Here is a 24932-nt window from a genome sequence, read left to right as displayed (position 1 = left end):
AGCTTGCTGCTCCATGCTTCCACTAGAGCCAAAGTGATTTATATCACAGGACTGTTTGTGTGCATTGTACCACAGTTGGTACTTGACAGGGTCCTCTAGTTTCAAAGAGTTTCCTGTCTTGGCACAAACATGACAGTGCTTAGACGGAACATGGTAGTCTACTACAAGACCTGTTTTATTTTCTATTATGCACCCAACACCATATTTTGAAGAGTGCCCCCGTGTCTGCCAAGTACCATCATAGGATACATCAATGTCAATGACATGTTCATTACTTTGCTCAGGATAGGCAGCTCTTACAGTACTGGCACTTTCTCTTAGCATCTGGTTTACATAGCCAGCAGACTGGCTAAAAACAAATTTAGTGTGTTGCCCAAATGATTTTTTGTGAAGCACAGGCGCATTCATTATTTCAGAAAATTTAGAAAGCCCTGCATGACCCATACCAGTAGCCAAAGATGCTGCAACAACCTGTCTGTTGACAGTATGGATCTTATCTGATTTAGGTGATGTAAAAGTGTCACCTTTTACCTCTTGGCAGGTTGTACAGAAAACCTGCAGATAAATGGCAAGCCCAGAGGTTTTTTTTGGGTCATGGGTTAGATTTAAGTTTTGTGTGCCACAAGATGAACACTGAAGATTTATAAAAAGTGATTTCAGCGATTCTAAGCAAACAAAAGTTGATGGCATAGCCATCCCCATACCTGTAATATTTTCCTCACTAAAAAAAGAAAGCTTACGCTTAGATGCTGAAACAGTGGGTTCAACTATAGATGGGTTGGAAGTGGTTGCAGAAGTTTTTGGAGTGGTGGCTTGTTTGAGATGATTTAGCATTGCTTCTCTGGCAGCCGCAGTCTGATGCTTTCTTGACAGACGAGGTCTGGCTTTAACTTTAGTATTGGCAGTAAATGCTTTGGCTGGCATAGTTCTAAAATAGTGAGAAGGAAAAAAATATTTGAAATTAAAATGTTCATCAAAGAAAGTTAATTCAAATCATAATTCAAGATGTTATTCAAACCCAAGTGACTGTCACTAGATCTATACCACATCTATGCAAGCTAAATCTAGAACTCTCTATTGTAATCTAGTAAATCCAGTAGTGAGTAGTAGGGATGATAAAATCTAGATATATCTAGATTATTTTTGATTTCCTATAGATTTATAAAGTAAAGTAGACCAAGAAAATAACATCTATACTACAGTGACTAGATCTAAAGTCTAGATTAGGCTTACTGATCACAATATATTGAATTAATTACATCAAGTTAAGTTCTAAGTCTAAGGGCTTCAATTAGATCTATATAGATCTACTTATAGTTATAGAATATTAGATCTAAAGATCTAGATCTAGAATAATCTAGATCTAGTCGTACTACTATTACTACTTGTAACTACTGCTACTAACTAGAAGTCTAGCTCTACTACTACTAGATAGATCTAGATAATAGAATCATGAATGTGATTGAATCTAGATCTAGAATCCAATATTATAGATAATTACTATTATCAAGATCTAAACTAGATCTAGAATCCTAGATCTAATTATAGATCTAATCTAGATCTAGATTATTATCTAGAATCACACAAGATACTGGCTACTGTCCCTAATACTAAATAGCAATAGGCATAGGTATATATTTTAGATGTAAATATATAATTAAATCTATCCTGAAATAGTCCTATTATTAAAATTAACTTAGATCTAGCTGTAATTTGTTCTTACCTTGTTTGGTGAAAAAAAGATAATCTAACAAAAATAGATAATGCAATCCAAAATCCAATGAATTGAGAGCACGCTTCAAAGGAATGTTGACACACGCGCTATGCATTGTGGTCTAGAGTCTAGAATCACAATACGAAATCCAAGATGGCCACCTTGAAACCAATCAAAATAAGCTTCTATGTAGCCTACTTGACTACGTTAGAGCCAATCAAATATTTGTAAAAACCTTGATATATACGTCATTGCTTGTGCTCTAGTTACTATAAATAGTTTTAGCTAGGAAAATCATCAGGAAAATGACGTAGTACGCAGTGTGACCTTTAAAACGATATCAAATACGATACCGTTGTAGACAGGACACTTGCATTACAGCATGCTGAAATTTGTTGACTTTTGCAATGTTTTCAACAAATTTAGATACCCATATGCTATTAAAACACGTTTTTAAGTATTAAAATGCAATATTTTCATAATTTGATGTATGACAAGTGATTCCTAATATATTTTTCTATTAAAATATGCAGTTTTTGAAAAATCGATATTTTTGTCTAAAATCGACTTTTTCATGACACGTCGACCCCCTTAATTAATTACTGCATCTAATTTGAGATCTAAACCTAGAGTGGCTATATTCAGGATCCACTAAAAAAAATAGGTAAGATAAGCACACACTGTGACAGACATAAGCCAACTTTTACCTGACTTAATGCTGTACAGAAGACAGACTGGAGTGGTAAGTATGCCTGTCAAAAGAAATGTTTATTACATAAAACAATTTAGCAGCTCACAAGAATAAATTGCAGACATTTCTCTTAGTAGAATATGATTCTAACATTTAGTTAATTAAAGAAATTTTAGCTTTAAATTATAAATTGAGAGAAACAATTTATTTTATTTTAACAATTATAAATTTTTGTATGTGTACAAAATAAATAAATAAAAACTATTCTAATAATAAAATACAACCATTTAAAGATAAATTATGAATATAAAAAACAACAACATTGAAGTAAAATTGTGTAACAGCTTCTTACAAAGCTGTCAACAATAACAATCAAAATAGAAACTGGTCAATAGTATAATTACTTATAAACTTACCTTTACCTTAATCCTTTAAGTTTGTTAGCATCAAATAAATTGACAAGTGGTTAATAACTAATAATGTCGGTTTAATTAAATCTTGTTTGAAATGTTTTTTAACTCATTATTCATGTTTTAAAAGCTGATTTCAATTATAATCAGCACATATATGATATTAAACTTTCATTTAAAAATGTATTTAATACATTTATTTACAGCTATATCAATTACAAAATTATATGTTCTTAAGCTTTATTTCATTTTATATAACTAGTATTTACTTCTTTGTGCTGCAGAGATTCTAGAAATTCAATTGTTATTTTATAAGAGAAATGCTGATGATTTTATTACACATTGCCATTGCAATACAATACTCAGTTACATATTTTGATTGTCTAATTATTCATATAGTATTTCTAAAAACTTACCTCTTTTTTTAAACTATTTTGCACAGTATTTGCCAACCTGGTCAAGTTTTTAGCATAGTCTTGTTCTAAAATAAAATAAAATAAGAAGTAGTCTTTCATTTTTTAGCAGAAGGCTATAACATTTTGTTGTATAAAATGGTAATCTGTTCAAGGTTAGATCAAAGTTTTCTCTGCTTTTCAGACTCAAAATGATTATTTTTTTTTACGAATATCATTCAAGAATGAAGTAATCAGAAATAGAAATAGTAAGCATTTTTACTTCACCTATATTGAAATAATTCTCTTAAATGGTTAAGCAAAAAGAAACAGTTTTTTTTTCTCATTTTTTTAAAAACAAAGTCTTTGCTAATCTAATAGCCCAGTTGATGTAGATCTAGATGAAACTTCCATACAATCCTTCACTTATCCCTAAGTTAACACAAGGTCATAATTATGATGAATGAAAAATAGGATTGGCATACTAGGTCCAGTATCATAATAGTAGTGGAAAAATAGTGACTTATACTAGGTAATGATGATGGTAGAGCAATGCCCAATCATTATATAAATAATTAAAAATAATTATATAAATTACACCAATTGAGGCATCAAACTACCCAGCAACAAGCACATAAGGTAAATAAAGTGCTAGAAATTATGTTCCAACAATGATATATCCTAAAACAAGAGGAATTCACAATCAACTCTTTTAAATATATAGGATTATTAAACAAGTACTAAATAAAAAGTAGCCATTGCATTTTTTTAGCACAATAAAGGTGATAGATAAGATAATTTTACTGGTCCTGACTAATGGAAATTCAGTTTGACTACAATTGTCCCCCTCAGCATAACTACTATAACAATAACAATATAGATACAAATACGAACAACCTTCACATACAAATGACACACACATAACCAGCACTTTATGAATTAAGCTTCTATTTACTTCTCAGTGACAACAGATGACTTTGCAACACTGACTCAAAGTGGGATAAAAAGTTTTCAAAACTTTCTGTTTTAGCTCTGTTATGAACATAAAGATAAGAGAGTCCAAAAACCATGTCTGTATAGTATGGCTTTAATACACTGAATGACTACACAACACACATTTCGTGAACACATTCTTACGGACGAGTTACAAGCACATGTAAACATAAGAACGATAACCGATACAGAATACAATTTTCATAACAAGCTCTAATGAAGAGATGACGACTTCGTCCAGATCTGATGTAACTGTGGTTTAATGGGCGCAAATTATCTTTATGGATTGTGTATTTTGGGGTGACCCGTCAAAATAGCGTGGACAAAATAGCGTGAAATTTCCAGACAAAATAGCGCGGACATATATGATGTGTATAACAGTACCGGATTATTAGTAATTTAATTTCCTGGGCATCATTTTTGTTGACGTCTCTATCTTTTTCAATATTAATAGATCTGAAAGTATGCCATATTTGCAGAGAACGAGAGTACTTAAAATTTTATATCATTCCCCTTTTTCGCCTTTGATTAAAATGCATAACTTGCTGAAAATAGGATTTTGAAATGTGGTGACCCGACAAAATAGGATAGGAAAATGCGAAAGTGTGTTATACTATAATCAGAAATCTGTGGCATCTTTCTTTGATCAAAACAGGGCGTCTTTTGCCGCAACATTGGCAAACTTAGGAGTGTCAGGATTAGTTAAGATGGTGATCACATTTCTTATCTAGCCAAATGTTCGGCCAGATATTGTAGGGAATTCGTATGACTTTTGGGAAAACAACTGTATTGGTCACCAGAGACGAAACCGCAGAGTGACTCCAAGATTTCCGATGGCATTATGGAATGTTAGAGATCATGTCTAATCTACCATGAACAAACAATTCAGTGGAGGGATGGCACAAGGCATTTCAGTTGTCTATTAACGGTCATCACCCTAATGTCTACAAGTTAATCTCTCACTTCCTCAGAGAACAGGAGAACACTGAGTACAAGATTCTGAGGTACAATGCTGGAGAACAAAGTAAAGCTGCAAGCAAGACCAAGTACCTCCAACTTAACAGATGACTTGAAGCTATATTGCCAATGTACGGAAACAAGCCAGTGATGGAATTTCTACGTGACATTTCCTACAATTTAACTTTGTGAAAGTCTGTGTGTGTGTGTAAATTTGACAGGTATCTTTGCATGTTTTCAAAGTACACCTTTATAATGTAAATAAATGCTATATTTTGAAATTATTCATTTTACCTTATTATGATTTTTGCTTTTTTATGTTTTGAGATATCTAAAGTGTTTCCTGCAAAATGACTGAAAAATTATAACATTAAAACACAAAAAAAATATTGGCTCTATTAATATTTTACGATATCTAAAGTATTTCTTTCAAAATGACTAAAATAATTTTTTTTCTGCGCTATTTTGTCGGCGCTATTTTGATGGGGTGCCGTATTTTGGAAAGGCATCTTTCATGAAAAAGTTCTTCAAGAGATGGTAGCTGTGTTTGAGTGATATACAATGCTATTATCATTAGTCTATTTAGCCAATATTTTTTATAGTGAAATATTACCATATCAGCAGGTGATGGCAAAGTTAATTAGACTGAAGATGGTTGCTGTATAGAAAAGTTTAATTATTTTGTTGATTTTAAATGTCTTAGCTTTCTAAGATAGAAGACTCTATGAATTTTGGAATAAAGATTTTGACAGTGTTCACTCCAATTCAGTTTGTTGTTGATGGTTGTACTTAGGTATTCTTAGCTTTCTAAGGTAGAAGAGTCGATGAATTTTGGTGTAAAGATTTTGATAGTGTTCACTCCATTTCAGTTGTTGATGGTTGCACCTTATATTCTTGCACTTGGTCTACTGTTTGGTTGTTGATCTAAATTTCAGCATGATAGCCTTTTTGTTTCCTAAAATCTATAATTTCTTTAGCTTTATGAACATTAAAAATTACAAAGTTGTCTATACACCAATGGTAACACGTGTTAATTGTAGAATGGTAGAGATTTTTGTCTCTTGCAATAAGGCTGATGATGACAGTGTTGTCAATGAATTTTATGATGGGAATATCAAATGATTGGCTCAGAATGAATGGTATTCAGTACTGGTGAAAGAACTGCCTTGCATTACAATAAGCTTGTATCAATGGTGTAGGCAATAAAAGTGGTCACTTTCTTTTCAATATAATAATAAAAAGAGCTATTGATCAATTATGAACAAAGTTAAGGCAGACATGAACAAAGTTAAGGCAGACATGAACAAAGTTAAGGAGGACATAAACTAAGTTTAGGTAGACATGAAGTAAGTTCAAACAATTACAAAAAAACTAACCAAGCTGAGTCTTTTTCTCCAAGTATATAATAATATCAGAAATATATTTTGAGCAGACTTTGGCACGCTGTAAGGCCAAACTAACACCCTTGTCTAATGCAGTTAGAATACGATCTTGCTCTTCACAGGACAATTTGACTATGAAATAAAGTTTTAAAAAAAGCATTTTATATTATCAATAACTACAATTGTATTTTTCTTTTAATCTATCTTTTTTAACATACAGAATTGTAAAATTAAAGCACACACCTGGCACATTATCTTGAATCACATCTTCTGCAGCAATATTGTTCATTGACTGAAAAAAATTGATGATATTGGATATATTCTATTTAGGTCACATTGGTATTGGTATAATTTGAGAATTATTTTGAATGGATTTCACACACCATCCATGCTACAGTTAATTCAAATGCTATGATAGACGGTCATCAATTTTAGTGTATACTCAATAAGAACTAGCAACTGCAGTAACTCACTTGATCATCTGAACTTTTCTAACCCCTTATTTCCGTTAAAGTAGAGTATTTGTTGATATCAATGACCAGTAGTCAAAGGAGAAGCTAACATCAAAATATTTGTTATAAACCAGCAGATCAACAAAGTAAAGTATAAAACAATTATATTAACCAGATGACAGAGGAGCAAATAAATAATCAGAATATTTTCTGATGATATTACAGGGTTTTAACATTCTCAAAGATTAAAAAAAAATCAATGTTACCTACTTAAACAAAAAAATCATTTACCAAATAAACAACTGTTAATATTAATATTATAGCTTAATAACAGCATACTTAAGTTCAAATAAACATCTGTTACTATTATAGTTTGACAACAGCATACTCTAGTTCAAATAAACATCTGTTACTATTATAGTTTGATAACAGCATACTTTAGTTCAAATAAACATCTGTTACTATTATAGTTTGACAACAGCATACTTTAGTTCAAATAAAGTAAAATACTATTACACAGTATTGTTTCATTTCATATACTAGAATAGACTTAAGATCACTCCGCTAAGCCAAGACACAAGACTAGTGAATCTTATTATACCCCTCAAACCGACACTAGTCCAAATCAAGATTTAGATTTCTATAAGGTTAACTCATTTGTATTTAATTTTAACTATAATATGTCAATATTAATTATAATTATCTAACCAGAGTTAGTGCTTATATTATTGTATTTTTCTTTTCAAACAGGAGAATGCTAACAAAAAACATTTTTTCAAGGAAAAAATATACTTTTCAACTGTTTTCAAGGACTTTTTATGATTTTTAAAGGATTCAAAGACCTTTCATAAACCTTTACGGGACAGATTTGAGGCTGATTGGGGAAAAAAAATTTATACTATTTAGCAGTAAAAAGAGGAGCAATAAAATGTCACAGATCAGGAAGCAACAGGGAAAAATATACTATAAATAATACTTTTGTATGACTTTTAAAAAAATAAAGATGAATAATAACAAAAGTTAAATTTACATATTCTGTGGCACAGTGACTAAGCTTTTACTTTCCATTACCAATTGTCATTTGTGGGCTCAGCAGCAACATTATTAAATTCAAGTTAATTAATCTAAACATAATAGAAATAATAATAATATAATATTAATAATAAATAGAAAATAATAATGAAAAAAATAATTTAAAAATTATACTATGAAACATGCATATGAAATTGTCTTACTCTGGTTTTGAGATTCATCACTATCTGTGGACCCATGTCTCCCATTAAGTAGTCAGATACACTGAAACAAAATAAGATTAATACTCAGTAATAAAACTATTAACATCTGACTGACTAGAATTAATTACACTTCATAACGACACCATTGGAGTAAGAACATAAATGTAGTTACCTGCTGCTAAATGCTAGAGCCAATTGATCAATAGCATCACAGAAGTACTGAATGGTAATATGAAGCATTTCCTCTTCATAATTATGATCTAAGAATAAAACTTTGTATTTTTATCAACCACTTTCATTTATGAAAAAAAAAGTCCTATTATGCTAATTATATATTAAAAATATAATGCTATATTTCTATTGCAATGTTTGCCATTGTTTTTCAAAAATGTACAAAACAAACCTACATTCAGTTTAAACTAAAATATTCTCACAAAACCACAAGAAAGAACAGTAAGTCTTAAGTAAGTATATATATTCTTTTCACTAACATCTTTTTCTCTGAAGAATACAACAATTTTGAATGTTGACATTAATTTGCTAAAAACTGTAATTTTCTTTTTTTTTTTAATGCATGATTTAACTCATTGACTCCAGAATTGTTTTCAACATTTGGAAGGAATTAATTTTTTTCCCTTTCAGATTGAAAAAAAAAAAAAAAAAGCTTTGATTGAGCTTTCATAATTTTTAGTTTAATAGAATATGATCTATTTAGTATAGAATTAAAGCAAATGCAAGCTCTATTTATGTAATACAAATGAATTTTTATAAAACAAAATTTATTTTGATATTAAATTAATAAAAATTTTAGATAAAATTTACAGACTTTGAAAAATTCTCCAGAATCTAGATCTAGGTAAAATTTTATGATCCAAATTGAAAAAAATATTTTGTATCATATTTATCCATATTGCCACAAAACTTTGAACATAAAGCACATTGAAAACACAATAAAATGGGAAAATTAGTGTATAATTCATGTCACTACAATTGGAAAAATGAAAACTGACAAAATGTGTACAAGTCAACAGCTATAGCTCAAGACTAGATCTAGGAAATATATTATGATCCAAATTAATAATTAAAAAAATATTTTCTAATGATATTCATTCATATTTGAACAAGACTTTATATAAAACACACTTTAAAACACATAAAATGATTGTCTTGACCTCATTATCCCATATTTATCCATATTGCCACAAAACTTTGAACATAAAGCACATTGAAAACACAATAAAATGGGAAAATTAGTGTATAATTCATGTCACTACAATTGGAAAAATGAAAACTGACAAAATGTGTACAAGTCAACAGCTATAGCTCAAGACTAGATCTAGGAAATATATTATGATCCAAATTAATAATTAAAAAAATATTTTCTAATGATATTCATTCATATTTGAACAAGACTTTATATAAAACACACTTTAAAACACATAAAATGATTGTCTTGACCTCATTATCCCATATTGCTACCATCTGGAACATTGATCAAAAGAAAATAAAGCCTTTTAAGCCCCCACTCTTTAAAAACATCTTTCTATGGAAATTCAGGATAATTAATAAAGGGAAACAAGATAAAGTTTAAAGCAATTAGAAACATATATGGTAAAAAAAAACATAAAAAATTCTTATAAAAAATGTAATTAACTCAATTAGTTTGGAGCTGTCATGTAATTAAATTCGTAATAGATCTAGACCAACAACAATAAATCTGTGCAATTAATAATATTTTTACCAACTGTTTTTGTTTAGCGATTTTTCATGCTTTTACTTTTCTCAATACTGTAATCCTATCACTTATTTGGGTCAGATGGGAAAATATGGGATGGGGAAGAAAGAAAGGGATATCTGGGTAGATTTTACCGTAACTGGTTTTTAAAAGCATTTACAAAAAAAAAAAAAAAAAAAAAGAGAATGACCTGAATTTGAGCACATGGCTAAAGCCTCTTGGGCAGATGTGCTAACCACTCTACTAGTGAGGTACACAAGCTTGTGTAGTTATATATTGTTTATTTCAATTTAGAGCGGCAACCTACAATGGGGACTTATTCAGTTTACACTACCACTTCAGTCAAGTACAATTCTTTCCCTTGTTCGAGATAATAAAATAATTAATTACCAACAGTTAATTAACTAATTGGGTTGTTTTTTTCCATCGATCCTTGTGTTGTCAGGTAAAATAAATAATTGTGCAAAATTTCAGCTTGATCCGAGATTGAGTGTGGGAGAAATAATGTGTACAAACTTTTTACCAGAGTTGATATAAGCATTGTAAAAAATAAGTTTTAAAACAATGATAATGCAAGCCAGGTCAAATCATTATGGGGTCAAACAGTAATGTTTCTGACTTAACTAGGTGTGGTTATAAGGAAAAACTAACAAAATATTTTAAAAAATACTTTTTCAACAAAGCTTGTATTTGTTAGGGAAAATGGATAATTGTGCAAAATTTCAACTTGACCCGAGAAGGGGATGTAGGAGAAATAACATTTACAAAATGTGTACCATACAGATGGAGTGAGTTGATAAAGCTATTTATTAAAAGAGCTTAATGAGAAGTTCTTCAACAGTCCATTATATTATATGATACTTTTTCACTTCTTCAACTGTAAACGCATCAGTTTCAACAAGAATGAATTATGAGCATCTTTTCAATGTCAATAACTAACTTCAAGAAATGGTAATAGTTATAAACAACATGTTGGTGTACAATACAAACCTTTAATCATGTCTATCAAACTTTTAGCAGCTGTAAATATGTCTTGAGATTGAAGGACTGGGTAGTTCTGCATGACTGGATTCAATACAGATAAAACTTCTCCTAATCCTTCATGAATCAGCACACGAGAATCTTCCTCTGGGTCTACATATAAAAACACAATCTCTACATGTTGAACATCTAGCTTTAAATGCTAGGACCCAACTTAAAGAACGATGGACTAAATGATATTTGATTATTTAAAAAAATACTTTTTTATTAATGAACAAGAAAGAAAAGACTAAACTGTAACAGATAATTTATTGATATTTTGTATTTAAACTAAATTTGATAATAAAAGCCTTCTCTCAATGTTATTAAGCTTTAAAAAAATTGAAATACACTTGACTAAGTCCCTCAAAACACAGAGTGAAACTAGGGGATAAAAGTGTGCTTCTCAAAGGAAAAACAATAACACTAGAATGATGCACAATATAGAAATATTCTATAACTAATATATAGCACATCTGTTATCTAACAAAGTTGTCTATTAGAGAATGAGTTTTTATTTAAAATTAGGTATTTAGAGAAAATCAAACCATTAAAAAAAAAACAAAAAAAAAAAAAACAGAAAATTTAATTTTTTAAATATTTAAAAAATTCTATCCATTGTACACCAAATGTACTAACTTATAATGTGACAAAACAAAATAGATTGTAGAACAAGGAGATAACCTTACCTATGCCCAACCTTACCTATGCCCTCAGTAAACATAAGCCTTAATCTGGCTAATGAGTCTGAGAATTTTTTGACTTCTTGAGTCAATGCCAATATTTCATCATGATCAATGATACTTGGACTAGGTGGCTCACTGCTTGTTATTGTTCCCAAGGAACAACTTTTCTTTGGAGGATGCACAGATTGCATTCTCAGAGATAGAAATTTCTCCTTTGGAGATGTAGGACTGCTATCAGAAGATGATTTAGACTGAGTAATTTCATAGGTGAGAAGACTCTAGAGAAAAAAATTTGAAATTTCATATATTTAAAATAGTTATTGCAATTAATTTTCACTTATTAGGTTTAAAAGCCAATAGCAATTGTAATAAAATATCTACAAATGTAATAACTTGAATAAACATTTTATTTTTGTTATTTAAGGCCTTTTTGTATTACGCATGTGCATGATAAATATTTTAGATTATATATTTATATATAAATTGATATTTTAAGAAGAAGTTTGTACAATATTCAAGGATGACTTAAAAACTTTGTATTTGAAACTACTATAGTATCAATTTTAGTAATTAATAATAATGTGGGGAATTCCTTCCTTCTAACAAATTTGGTAGCAGCTATTTTGTAAGTTTTAGTTTAAATAAAATATTTAAGTTATAATTGAAATTTAAATATTTCTTCTAATACAACAGCAGACTTCAAACTTAAAATAATTTTTCAAATTTCTCAAATAATACTTGTTGAAATAAATCAATACATTCAAAGACATGCTAGTACTAAAGAAATGTCACTCAATAGATTCTCAATACAAGTGCAGCAAAGCACAAAAACATCTTTCAGTGTGTCAGGTGAAATCTAGAGTGTAAGAAACTAAGAAGAGAGAGTCTTAAGTTAGAACCAATGTTGCTTCACAATCTCTTCCAAAAACGGCAATAGCAGTGAATGTGACTACTGAAAAAAATCTGGGTATTAATGTATTTTAGAGGTAGTTTTTTTTTAATTTACTGTTGTGAGATACATTTTTTATCAATCCTAGTTTAAGTTACAAGTTTTTTTTTTAAATAGAAGTAAATCAAACTAAAAGACTATGCACACAAAAGCAAACATTTTTAAAGTTGCCAGTATAACCCATACCCACACAGTAAATATTTCAATCATTCTTTTTGACATGAAGTCACAAATTTCAAAATTTGAAGCATGTATTGGTCTCCTATATTTTGTTCTGAGTTATTGAAGACCGTTCTGAAATTTACTAATTTGAGAATATAGTTACTATTATGATGACCTAAAGTAAATATAACTAGAATTACCAGCAAATTTAATGTTTATCCTAAAAGAAGAAGCACAATGGTTACACTTGAATTTGGGTAGATAAACTCTTCACCTCAAACTGCTAAAAAAAAAACATTGCCACAGGATGTTAGAAATATAAACAAATTGCTAAACATACAAAACATGGAAAATGGAAATAATATTTAAAAAATATAAATGTTCCAGTAAAAAACATTGTGATTCTAAGCATGTTTTTTTTTTTTTGAATGTGGGGGTGTTTTTACAATTTACCATCTAAATACCATCCATCCAAAGATTTTTTTTCAAAATTTTAAAATCTTGGAGGCTATCTTTTGGTTAATGCACCTATAAATTGCAGTAGGGACTAATTTGGAACAACTATAATAAAACTGTTACACTTTGTAATAAAATAGATTCAAAGAGGTTAGGTTATACACAATTCTAATTTATTAATTTGGTAACAGGCCTGTGTAGTTTAGTAAAGTAAGCAAACAAAAAACTTAAATGATTTAAATGTTAATAGCTTAAAAAAGATTAAACAAAAAAGAATAAAAAAAGAGTTTAAAATTATTAATTATAGGCCTTATTAAAAAGAAATCACAGACTACAGAATATTAGCCACAAAGCTTTAAAAAGAAATCCCTGTTACAATTACCATGTTATTAATCACAGACTACAGACTATCAGCAATCAGCCACAAAGTCTATCATTTGCTACCCAGGGCATAGGTTAAAGAATACTTATTAGTATTTGACAACTACAGTTAAATTACAAAATGGATCAAAGTAAAGATCAAGGCAGTGTGCAAGCAAAACTCTTTTTTTAAAGCAAACTGGTATAACAAACCAAAAACTAGACTGTGGAAAAAGTTGCCCCTATCTGGCTGTTCTGATGAAGTAAAAAAAAATGTGTAAGAAAGGCAGAACTAAATTGTGGAGAGAAAACCATCTCTTTCAGACAGTCCCATTGGAGAAAGAAAGCAAATGTCATGTGTATTATTCTTTTTAATTGATACTAAAATTCACAGGCAAAAAAAAGTGTCTAGTGAGGGGGCATTACAATGAAAGCATAATACAAGATTAATCATTTGCATTTTGCCTTTAAACTTGGAAGAAAAAAAGTACAACAGTTGACTGTAGTGATTATTAATAGTGTGTTAACTGACTGCTTGATGTTACATGGGTGAAACAATGATGAAAATGGAGAATCATAGAGTGCTTTTTTGTGGCGGTATGCACCGGTACAGCATACCGGCACCTTTTTCAATGTAGGGAAAAAATTAATACTTTTCTTGTATTTTAACGTTTATTATTAATTTATTAGTAGTTAAAAGTCAGGCAATCCATCACTGAGTACCGGCATATATATATATATATCATTGGCATAGAAAAGGTGGGGGGGGGGGGGGGGGGGGTGTTGGGGTTCGCCCATCCACGGGGGGTGGAATTTGTGACTGATTTTTCACTTTAATTTTGTTTATTATAGGTGGGGTTTTAATATTAAACCATCACTTGCCCCAGCGTAGCCAAGGGGGGTTTTGAGTTTAAAATCCTTTTCCAGGAGTTTTAGCGATTAACCCCCCCACCCCCTTTATATAAAACAAAAAAAATTATGCAAACGAAAATCCCCAAATTCCAAGAGCATAGCCAAGGGGGATTTTGATTTTAATACCCCCTCTGAATTTTTTTTTACGATATAACCCCCACTTCCGTATAAGACTAAAGCATACATTAGTCATCAGATTCTATGAGCGTAGCCAAGAGGGGTTTTGTGTTTAAAACCCCCTCCAGAGAGCTTTATGTTATAACCCCATCCAGAGGGTTTTGAGTTTAAAAACCCCCTCCAGCAGGGTTTGAAGCTAAAAACCACCTTTTCAATATAAAAAAAAGCTAATTACTTACTCAAAATTCTATGAGCATAGCCAAGAGGGGGGGGGGGGGGGGGAGAAATTTTACCCCCCCCCCCCTCCTACAGAGGTCTTTAAGTTTAAAACCCCTCCAGGTGGTTTTGAGTTTAAAATCCCCCTACAGGTTGAAAACCCCTTCTTCAAAATTATTCTAAAGCAAACTACAGTCACCTAATTCTATGAGCATAGCTAAGGGGGTTTTGAGTTTGTTTTTAAAAAAAACTCCAGAGATTTTGAAGTTTAACCCCCTCCCCAGCAGATGTTTTAGACAATAAACTTCCCTTTTCGATATAAAATCTAATGCAAACTACAGTCACCAAATTCCAAGAGCATAGCCAAAAGAGGTTACAGATTTCTACCATTTGCTGGGCTCCATTAATAAGGTGCAGTGAATAGCATGGAAGTCATCTGCCGAAATTGGAAAAAGACTAAATATTGCTAAACAAAGATTACTAAGACGGATTTCAGGAGTCAGTTATAGAGATCGGGTCTCAATCAAGGAAATCCTTAGTAAAGCTGAACTGGGAGTGGACCACTTAGTGAGGTTGTGACAGAGCATCGCATGAGGTTTGCAGGACAAGTTCTCTGACAAAATTAATTACACATAACCCGAGTTGTCATGACATGGAGGCCATTACGAGGAAATTGGAAACAGGGAAATCATAGTATAACTTGGCGCCACACTTTCATGAGGACCTCAGAGCAGTGGTCACCAGGTGGGAAGAGGCTTCAGACATTGCCAGTGACATATTATTGTGGATACAGCTTGCTGCCCAATGGCGCAGGAAGATCTAAGTCCTAAGTAGTAAGAATTAGGTATTTTTTAATAGCAAGATAATGCACTGTAGATACCTCAGAATATGCATTTTTCTGCTTTTAATACCGGAAATAGTGCCTAGCGGCAGAGCTGCGCCCCAAACCCCGGTGGGGGAGCTTACAGTGCTCCACCAGTCCCCCTTGCTCGCAAGGAAGGGGTCTTTACAGTTTATTCCAATAGGTTACAATGAACTTCTTCCGAAAGAATGAAGGGTCAGAATGTAATAAAGATTAATTATGCACACACACAAATACATACAGTGCTTTTTTGTGAGGGTACGCACCGGAACAGCGTAATGGCACCTTTTTCAATGTGGGGAAAAAATATTAATTTTCCTGTATTTTAACGTTTATTATTAATTTATTAGTAGTTACAAGTTAGGCAATCCATCACTGAGTACCGGCACCTATTTCTTAAAAAAAAAAAGCACTGCATACATATTATATATATATTATATATATATATTATATATATATATATATATAATTAATATATATATATAATATATATATATTATATTAGTTGAATTTTAGTAAAAGCTTATATATAACAGCATCTAATATATATATATATTATATATATATATATTAATAAATATTGGTCTTCTATAGTTATAATGTTTTGTTTGGTGTAATGCAAAAATTGTTTACGTAAGACAATTATAAATTAATAAGATGTAAGATAGATCTCAACCTGGAGTCAACCTATATCTAGATTTAGATTTGAGACCTAGATTAGAACCATTAATCATTAAGATTATATTAGTACCTTAATTCTTAATGAACTTGGCTGAATGTAGAATAGATTTATGTAGATTCTAGATATACTTGATAAATAGTATTTAATATAAAAAATATATAGCAATAAAAAAATGGCATCTCTATACTAGTAGATTGTAACTAGAATATATAGATAGATCTAGTTCTAGATTCTAGACCTAGAATAGAAGGCACAGAAGGAAAGCTTAGACTTTAGACTTAGAGAGTTAGACTCTAGTAGTAGTTTTCTAGTAGATATAGACCCTTGCCCTTAGGCCCGCCTTAGGGCTTAGCCTTAGTTAATCATAATAATTTAATTTATAATTATAATGATATAATCATAATATATAAATATAATGATATTATTGATAATCTCTATAATTCTAGATCAGATAGACTAGAGTGTCACTAGAGCCCCTGACTAGACTGACTAGTTAAGATATATATAGTCTATAGTAGTCTATAATCCTAGATTCTATATTAAATATTATGCAGTTTTAAAAGCATGCACACAAAATTCTACTCTAACTCTAAGATAAACGGACCTTTTAATCATCAAGCCATGAGATAATAAAAGGAAACTGAAAAATGTCAGTATGAGTAGATTCTAATCTAGATATCAAAATAATCAATTTTTCTTTTAATAGACTTTCCAATATTTTTCGCTAATTGTCGACCTTTAGACATCTTTCGCCGTTGCACGTTTCATTATCATGTAATTATAAATAAAAGACTATTGATGCCAGTAAATCTAGAACACTGTAGTAATAGGATAGCAAAGCATCCAGCAGGGAGTGTATAGCTACTTTTTTTTTTTAGGGTACTATTTTGATAACAAGATTTCATAGAACAGACACTTCCGCCATCTTTGCATATCCATATCCTATTTGAGGCCAGTTAGGAGTGAAGATCTGATCGTCTTTAAATAAGATTCTAGAATACTAAAGTAAACAGAAAAAGTGTCTTAATTATATTGCTGTCTCTAAATCTAGAATTCAGATGGAAAAGAAAGGTCTACACATAATCTAAATCTATGAATTTATTTTAAAAAAACAACAAAATTCAATCATAATTTAACAGTAGGATTCGGCTTGCGTTATAAAATATATTGTTATCATTTGTCTAATTTTTGTGTGATTAGAAGTAAGATCTAAATCTAATTTCAAGAGGTGATAAATCTATAACCAAGTATCGTATACAGATCTAACATTGATCTTTTTCTCTAAATTTTTGGATTGCTTTGAAATCGTTTACAAATATTTACATGTTGTCGTATAGATCTATCTATTTAGCCAACTAGGCACTAGATCTAAATATATCTTGCTTTTCCTCTTTTGCATTCCCTCCCCATTAAAGTCACGTGATGTATGATGTCACTGTTGAAAACTTTAAAAAAAATGAAAAAAAGGGGGGGGGGGAACACCGACCTATGTAGATATGAGGAAAAAGTTTCATTTAGTGGACTATAAACTATAAACCTAAGCTTCATTGATATTAGTCTCACAGACCTATATTATATATATTATATATATATAGGTCTGTGATCTAGATTACTTCAACTAGACTAGAGATAACTCTGATTTTGTTTATAACCTGGTTCCTCGGCAAAGCGATGGATGAAATCGACAACCAAAGTAGATCTAGAACTATCCAAACAGACCAAACTGTCCAAAGTGATAGTCAAAGCAATGAAAAGAAAGGTCATAAAGGTGAGATTTTAAACTTACCATTTTATACAAAGTACCATTAAAAAAGTGTCGAAACTAAAACGACCGTTTCCGTGAAGTAACGTCTGTACAACAGTGTATACTCTGTCTGTATAGTGACTGTATTGTCTGTAAAAATCTGTATTATTTTTCTGTATTAACTGTATAAGATCTAGATATCTATAATATCTATTCTATATAATAATTATAATATATTTAAATAACAAAAAACACAAACATTCAACACACATCTAATCATGCAAACATAAAATAAGCCTAAAAGTTTGTGTAGAAGTCACTACCTCCCAGTGACCTAATTTTGGTAGCATAAGTGACTTAGTGAGTTCATTTTTTTTTCGTATTTATGCATAATTTGAAAACATCTTAATGATTTCATGTGAGGGGCTATGCCTGGGGATTTTAAAATTTAGTTAATGTTGACATAGAATTAAAATATCTGAGTTTGTTGATGCCTAAATATAGAGATTGTCTGAAAAAAAGTTTGGTGTCCGGAATTAAATAATGTGGGTCAAATTTGTCTGAATTAAATGAAAACACATGGTCTCTTTGACCTTAAATATAATAACAAATATAGGTTAGGGGTACAAATATAAGTAGTCATCCTTATTCTCCTTAAACTAAAGAAGATTTTGATACTTCGTTTTCTTTTCTATGTCGAACCATTGTCAAATAATTCGCTGTCAAAGTCAAACTTTGAAATTTTGGCCTATAGGTGTCCGAATAGCATAAACTACTCTAGATCTAAGACTTAGAATCTAAGTCAACTAAGTAGACAGAAGTCAGTACTGAGTATACTGAGTAGAGTATAACTCTACTAAGTAGTTTAAGTCTAAGTAAAAGTTGACTTAACTAAGTACCATAGACATAGAAAGTCTAGACTCTTGATTACTTTACTAGAATTAGTTAGATCTATGAATCATACCCTAGTGTACTAGGTCTAACTCTAGTTACTAGACTAACTAGTAATAAGTAATCTAGTTAAGTTATCTAGTACTAGTCTAGTACTAGATCTAGTACTACTTCTAGATCTAGATTTCTAGAAGATACTAGATCTAGTATTAGTATACTATTACCTAGTATTAAATAGATTAGAGTAGATCTACTTAATGACTACTTATTCAACTATGTTACATTTTCATGATAATACATGTATAACTATCTTAGTTAACTTAGTATCCAAACTCTAACTAAAGTAACACAGAGTAAATACACCTATGACCTATGTATAATTTAGAGTATGTGTTATAATAAATGAAAAACTGACATGGATTCCGCATTTCATATTGATGAAACTATTAAAAAATCAAACAAAGCATTAGGGTATATTAAAAGAAATTTCTACAAATCAAATAAGAACATAAAACTAAAATGTTATTTAACCTTGGTTAGGCCAATAATAGAATGATGCATCCTCTATTTGGGACCCTTCAACTCAAGAAAACATTAAGAAACTGGAACAGACTCAAAATAGAGCAGTGAATGAATAGTCAAATTTGAATGGAGTAATACCTTTAGTAAAATCAAGATAGAAGACTTAAAAGTAAAGTAGTAATCATTTATAAAACACTGAACCACAATCTTCAAATACAAAAACAAAACCTAAGAAAATACTCAGGAAGACACAAAGATAAAGGCACATTCAACACTCCTTATGCAAGGACAAATTTGTACAAATGATCCTTCTTCCTTAGTGCTATTAGAGCATGGAATGGGCTGCTTGAGTCAGCCATTAAAACCAGTGACTTGGCAGAATTTAAGACATTGGTTAACATGCATGACTAGGTTGACCTAGGAACATGCATAGGACATAAACATCTTCTTTTTTGAAGTAACATCTATATTTTATAAGATAACTTCTAAGTGTAGATCTATAGGTCTATCAATATAGTATTATCAAGTCTAGTAGATTTATACATTCTCTTTGGTGAAGAGGGGAATGGGGAGGGTAAAAAATGTTTCATTGTTTAAAAATCTAATCTTAATTATTAAGAGTAAAATAATCATAAATAATGAAATATAATAAATAATACTAATAAGGAGTTGTTGTTTTTTCTTTTCTTGTTTTCATATCTTGTCAAAAAAAAAAATTTTCCTTCTCTCTCAGGTAATGATTATTATTATTACTCAATGTTTTCTTAACTATCTTGATAGACATGTGTATAGTATTATTACTTTCTTTCTTTCTAAATCAATTTCCTTTTTTTTTTTTTTTTTTCGTGGTTACTACCTACAAAATTAGCCAGCATCAATATTTAAAAATCTTAAAAATAAAATTAAAAAAAAGAAGCTTTTTATTTTCATAATAAAGCATTTAAAATGCATTCATAGACTACCAAGTGCTTATTAAGTGTCAAAACATTACTATAAAGTTTCACCAGGCTTTGGTGACTATATTCCAGCCATGAGTCTCAGGGCATTCATTGTAGTGATAGAATATGTTTATTGCAAATGCATCATTTGCTTTCCTTTAAATATTTGTATTATTAAGCTCTACACATTAAACTTGGCAGAAGCTTGGCCAAAGCTTTGCTTTCTTCATTATTACTTAATGCATATCTCATGTACTTTTGCAGAATCCTCTGTGACTTACATGTTTGGTCTTGTTCACCTCCAACAAAGCCATTTATTGCTAGTCGATTAAAGTTCTCTTTTCTTTGTCTTTGGTGAAATCTTTCCTTTTGGTCCTAAATGTGTGTCCTTCCACATTTTTTAAAGTTCTCCAGTGGCAAAACATGTTTTATTTTCATTTGTTAACTCTGAATATGCTCTAGCAAAAAAAAACTGGGTTTAGGGCTATGTAAATTGATAAAAAAAATAGATGAATTCAGTCTTGGTTGAATTTTTCCCTCTACCATTTTTAGTTTGACAGCTACCCTGGTATTTTGTATTGTATTTATTTACAGATGACAAAGATATTAAAAAGGCCAGAAATTTTGATTTTATGGCCATGTTTCATGAAGCAAGACAAACTGCTAAGGAAAGAACTTTAAACAACATTGTTGCAGGTAAGAAAATTTATTTTTTTTTCAAATGGATAAATAATCATTTTAAATAATATTTGAAAAATGTAAAAAAAAAATATAAGAAAATTGATATAATAGAGGTTTAAAAGTTTACTTTTAGCCTTTATTATCATTATGATTAAATACACTTTTTATAGATTATAGTTTTGCAATAATAAAGGTATTAATTGAGGACTTTGTTGCTAAGTTAAGGTCTCTTTTTCAAATCCTTATAAATAAGCTGTAATTTTTTTTACTTTAGACTATTCATAATAAATACCTGGCCTCAAATAGGTAAAGTAAAACAATTGGTAATCCTGCTAATTACATAACAACAATGTAAGCATTGCTAAACTCCCCTGCAGTTGATCTGTAGTCTATAAGTTCTGGAATGAAAACTGTTGATAAGAATGTAAAAAAAAATTACATCAAGCGTAATTATTTTCAGATTCTGACTTAGCTGACATCATTGAACCAGAAATCGAATCTCAGAGCAAAACCTCACCTGTACCTAGCCCAGCTACAAAGATTTCTAGTACAAAAAGTCCTGTCACAAAAGTTATGGATAATGATTCCAACAGTGCTATTGAAGACAGTGAAGATGAAATAGGACCTTCACTTCCCTCAGACTTTACAAATGACTTCAAAACTGAAACAAGAATCACACCAAACCCTCAAGATGATGAAATGAATGATAATAGTGGGGATGATTCTTTTATTGGACCTCCTATCCCAACAGGTATATCTATCTTCTTAACATTGTATTTAATCAAGAATTAAATTTACACTTTTTCAAAGAATAAGAATTCTACAGAAACTTGTAATTCATAATTATATTGAGAATTTATTTTTAATGCATCCACTTATATTACTATGTTTTATTTTTTTTTGCAATTTAAAAGGTTTAGGATTAATATTTTAAAATTTTTAACACCATTGGAAAGTACAACATCTTTAATACATCTCATTCATAATAGTCTCTCAGAAACCTACATAGTTTTTTTAATTTTTATCAAATCTTCCTCAGAATTTCATGTATAAATGATGTCATTGTTGTTAAGGCTCCAAATATATTTCTTGCTGCTATTAAAACCAGAGTAATATGTAATAGGGTAAAAATGAGATTTCAGCTGAGACAAGTTAAAAAAGCAAATGTTAACCATTAGCTGCCATCTAATGTCACCTAGATAAAAACAATGGCACTCTTACCCTATTAAAATTTGCTCCAAAATAATTTGATTCATATAATTTTCAATGTCTTAAAGGGACCTTTTTTTTTTAACATGTCCATTTTACACTTCACATCAACTAACAAAAAACTGCCTGCAATCTTAACAAATATTCAAAAAAATAAAACAACAGCTCTTTATTTTGAACTTACAAAAAGTGATCTAATAGTCCAAAAACTAGATGTTTTGAAATTCTTCTCCCATTTGCATTGTAAAATAAATGATTCAACAAATGTTCATGCTTGTTACTTTAAAAGGATTTAAAGACAAGCATTTGTTATTTCCAATTTTCAGTACTTTCTATGATGTCAGCCGAAACAAGTGAAAATACAGATAGAGATCATGATAGTGATGAAGATGATGAGGCTGAAGATGATGAGGTATCTTTTGTAATGTTGTAAATTGTCAATAAAGTATGGATGACTACCTGGTCATCTGGCATGTGCTCTGGACTGTCATCTTGATGGTGCCGGGTTTAAACCTTGCCTCCTGCCATCCTGCAAGGTGTAATAATCTCCAATATTGAAGGAACATCCGAAACATGTAAAGCAAAAAGCAAATTACTCAGCTGTTTATGCCAGAGTATATATATATATATAATTTTTTAGTTTGGAGAATATACCTTTTTTGTTTTCAAATTGATATATGGTCATCTGCAGTTTATTAAAACATTTAGCCATATTAAGTTAGAGATGCATGCAATTAGGAAAAATTTCATTTCATGTGATTTGTTTAATTTAATATTATTTTTATCATGATAGGTTAAAAGTGAGAGAGGATAAGTTAAAATATTTTTTTTTGTTTCTTTTAAACTAATCTAATAATCAGTCTGATCATCTATAGTGTTGCTTAGAATTATCTCTTTTTTTTTCTCTGATGGGTAGATGTTATCAGTGCCCAACTAGATATCTTATACTATCGCCATAATCTTTTTACAGTTCTTGGTACCGTGGGTGCCATTGAGTGGAAAATTAAAAACTACACATATTATATGACATGCTAAATTTTTTTTTTTAATATTCATATATAACTGATTTAATTAAATAAAAGTAATAATCTTTTTTTTTTTTTTTTTTGTAGAATCCCCTGACTAAAATTCCACAAAGTCATGAAATTATCTTGAATCATGGTGCTAAAACAGTAAGCATTTCAATTTTATGCTGAATATTTTAGAAACTTTAGTGCATGTGCATTTTTTTTATAATGACTTAAAGTATTCATAATTAGTAATTTTTAAAAATATATTTCTGCTAATGTTAAAATTTGATTTTTTTCTTACTTCTTGAAAGATTTAACATGTATATTTAATGCGTCTATTTTCTAGGTTTCAGCGCTTGCGCTAGATCCATCAGGAGCCCGTTTGGTAACAGGTAGTTTTGATTTTGATGTAAAATTATGGGACTTTGCAGGAATGGACACTTCACTTCGATCTTTCAGATCTCTTAGGCCTAGTGAATGGTAAAGAAGTTGTATTTCTTTCTAATAACCTTAATCCATTAGCTTTTAATACATTAGAATGGGGTATTTACATCTAACTCTTAAATCTTAGAATGCAATAGGAAGAAACAACTGTTTTTAAAATTGTTGTTTTTTTTTAAGAAAAAAGAAATCTTCCATTTTTGAAAACATGTTGTATTATAAATTGTAATCAGTATAAGAAAATAGGATGGTATGGGTAGTTTTTTAAAATTTATTTTCACTCTAAATTTTGTTTAAAGTTTAGAGAGAATTTTTATTTATTTTTTGTGTTAGTCATCAGATCAAGGGCTTAGAGTACAGCATTACTGGTGATACTCTGTTAGTTGTGGCAGGCAATGCCCAGGCCAAGATAATTGACAGAGATGGATTTGAGGTTATGGAATGTGTCAAGGGAGATCAGTACTTGGTGGACCAGGCTAGCACAAAGGTAATTAGTATATGCTGCTTGAATCGCAAAGCACATTTCTTAATATTAACTTTCACATAATTTTGTTTCATACATTGGAATCAAAAGATTTAAATTTAATTTTCAATTTAAGTAACAAGTTTTGTAATATTTATACATAGTTAAAAAAAAATTAATTGATATGAATTTATTTAATATAAAATGTTTCTTTGACTTTAGGCAATGTCTCTAGTCTTCCTGGTCCCTTTGGGTTTGTAACTCTATAGGGAGAGTAAAAATGGTTTATGTTTGTGCAAAGCCACATCCTTGGTAAAAAGCTAACTCTAAGCTCTACCCCACATGCAGAGGGAATTTTTTAAATTTTTTTTAAGCATAGCTTGTCTAATATTGTAGTTTATATAAGAAAGAAGAAACCAACACTTAACTCTTTATCCTCTTAACTATTTACACCTCCCTTCCCCTTTTCAAAATGTTAACAGTAATCATTATGTTTACATTTTTTGTTCACAATAAATTTACTTCCTTTTGATCTTTTATTCTCTTACTACATCAGGGTCACACAGCGTCCCTTAACTCTGGATGCTGGAATCCAAAATTAAAAGAAGAGTTTCTCACATGTGCTAATGATTGGTAAGTTAATTGAGGCC

The 24932-nt window shown here is 30.3% G+C and overlaps 2 protein-coding genes across 12 annotated transcripts in view; one reads left to right on the top strand and one right to left on the bottom strand.

Moving 5' to 3' along the window:
* The window catches only part of LOC106060462 (rho GTPase-activating protein 45-like), a 37637-nt gene extending 19871 nt beyond the window's left edge, over positions 1-17766 (bottom strand). The window contains exons 1-10 of one of the 8 annotated variants that reach the window (XM_013218369.2): positions 17707-17766; positions 12979-13061; positions 11687-11945; positions 10952-11095; positions 8399-8486; positions 8227-8287; positions 6783-6831; positions 6534-6671; positions 3232-3296; positions 2422-2466 (exon numbers count right to left, since the gene is read on the bottom strand). In XM_013218369.2, the coding sequence (XP_013073823.2) occupies positions 2422-2466; positions 3232-3296; positions 6534-6671; positions 6783-6831; positions 8227-8287; positions 8399-8486; positions 10952-11095; positions 11687-11858 (762 nt within the window). In that variant the 5' untranslated portion in view covers positions 11859-11945; positions 12979-13061; positions 17707-17766. Of the gene's footprint in view, positions 1-2421; positions 2467-3231; positions 3297-6533; positions 6672-6782; positions 6832-8226; positions 8288-8398; positions 8487-10951; positions 11096-11686; positions 11946-12978; positions 13062-16452; positions 16506-16987; positions 17313-17706 lie in introns of those variants that run through there. The other 7 variants (XM_013218377.2, XM_013218354.2, XM_056030279.1 and 4 more) reach the window with 7 other exon arrangements.
* The window catches only part of LOC106060488 (WD repeat-containing protein 70-like), an 11106-nt gene continuing 3493 nt past the window's right edge, over positions 17320-24932 (top strand). The window contains exons 1-9 of one of the 4 annotated variants that reach the window (XM_056030285.1): positions 17320-17454; positions 18053-18151; positions 21073-21174; positions 21620-21910; positions 22695-22780; positions 23481-23540; positions 23725-23858; positions 24153-24306; positions 24839-24915. In XM_056030285.1, coding sequence (XP_055886260.1) covers positions 17442-17454; positions 18053-18151; positions 21073-21174; positions 21620-21910; positions 22695-22780; positions 23481-23540; positions 23725-23858; positions 24153-24306; positions 24839-24915 — 1016 coding nt within the window. In that variant the 5' untranslated portion in view covers positions 17320-17441. Of the gene's footprint in view, positions 17455-17588; positions 17612-17978; positions 18152-21072; positions 21175-21619; positions 21911-22694; positions 22781-23480; positions 23541-23724; positions 23859-24152; positions 24307-24838; positions 24916-24932 lie in introns of those variants that run through there. The other 3 variants (XM_056030287.1, XM_056030286.1, XM_056030288.1) reach the window with 3 other exon arrangements.

This window comes from Biomphalaria glabrata, chromosome 5, assembly GCF_947242115.1.
Source record: "Biomphalaria glabrata chromosome 5, xgBioGlab47.1, whole genome shotgun sequence".
Lineage (NCBI taxonomy): Eukaryota > Metazoa > Mollusca > Gastropoda > Planorbidae > Biomphalaria > Biomphalaria glabrata.
This window is presented reverse-complemented; position numbering and strand designations above follow the sequence as displayed.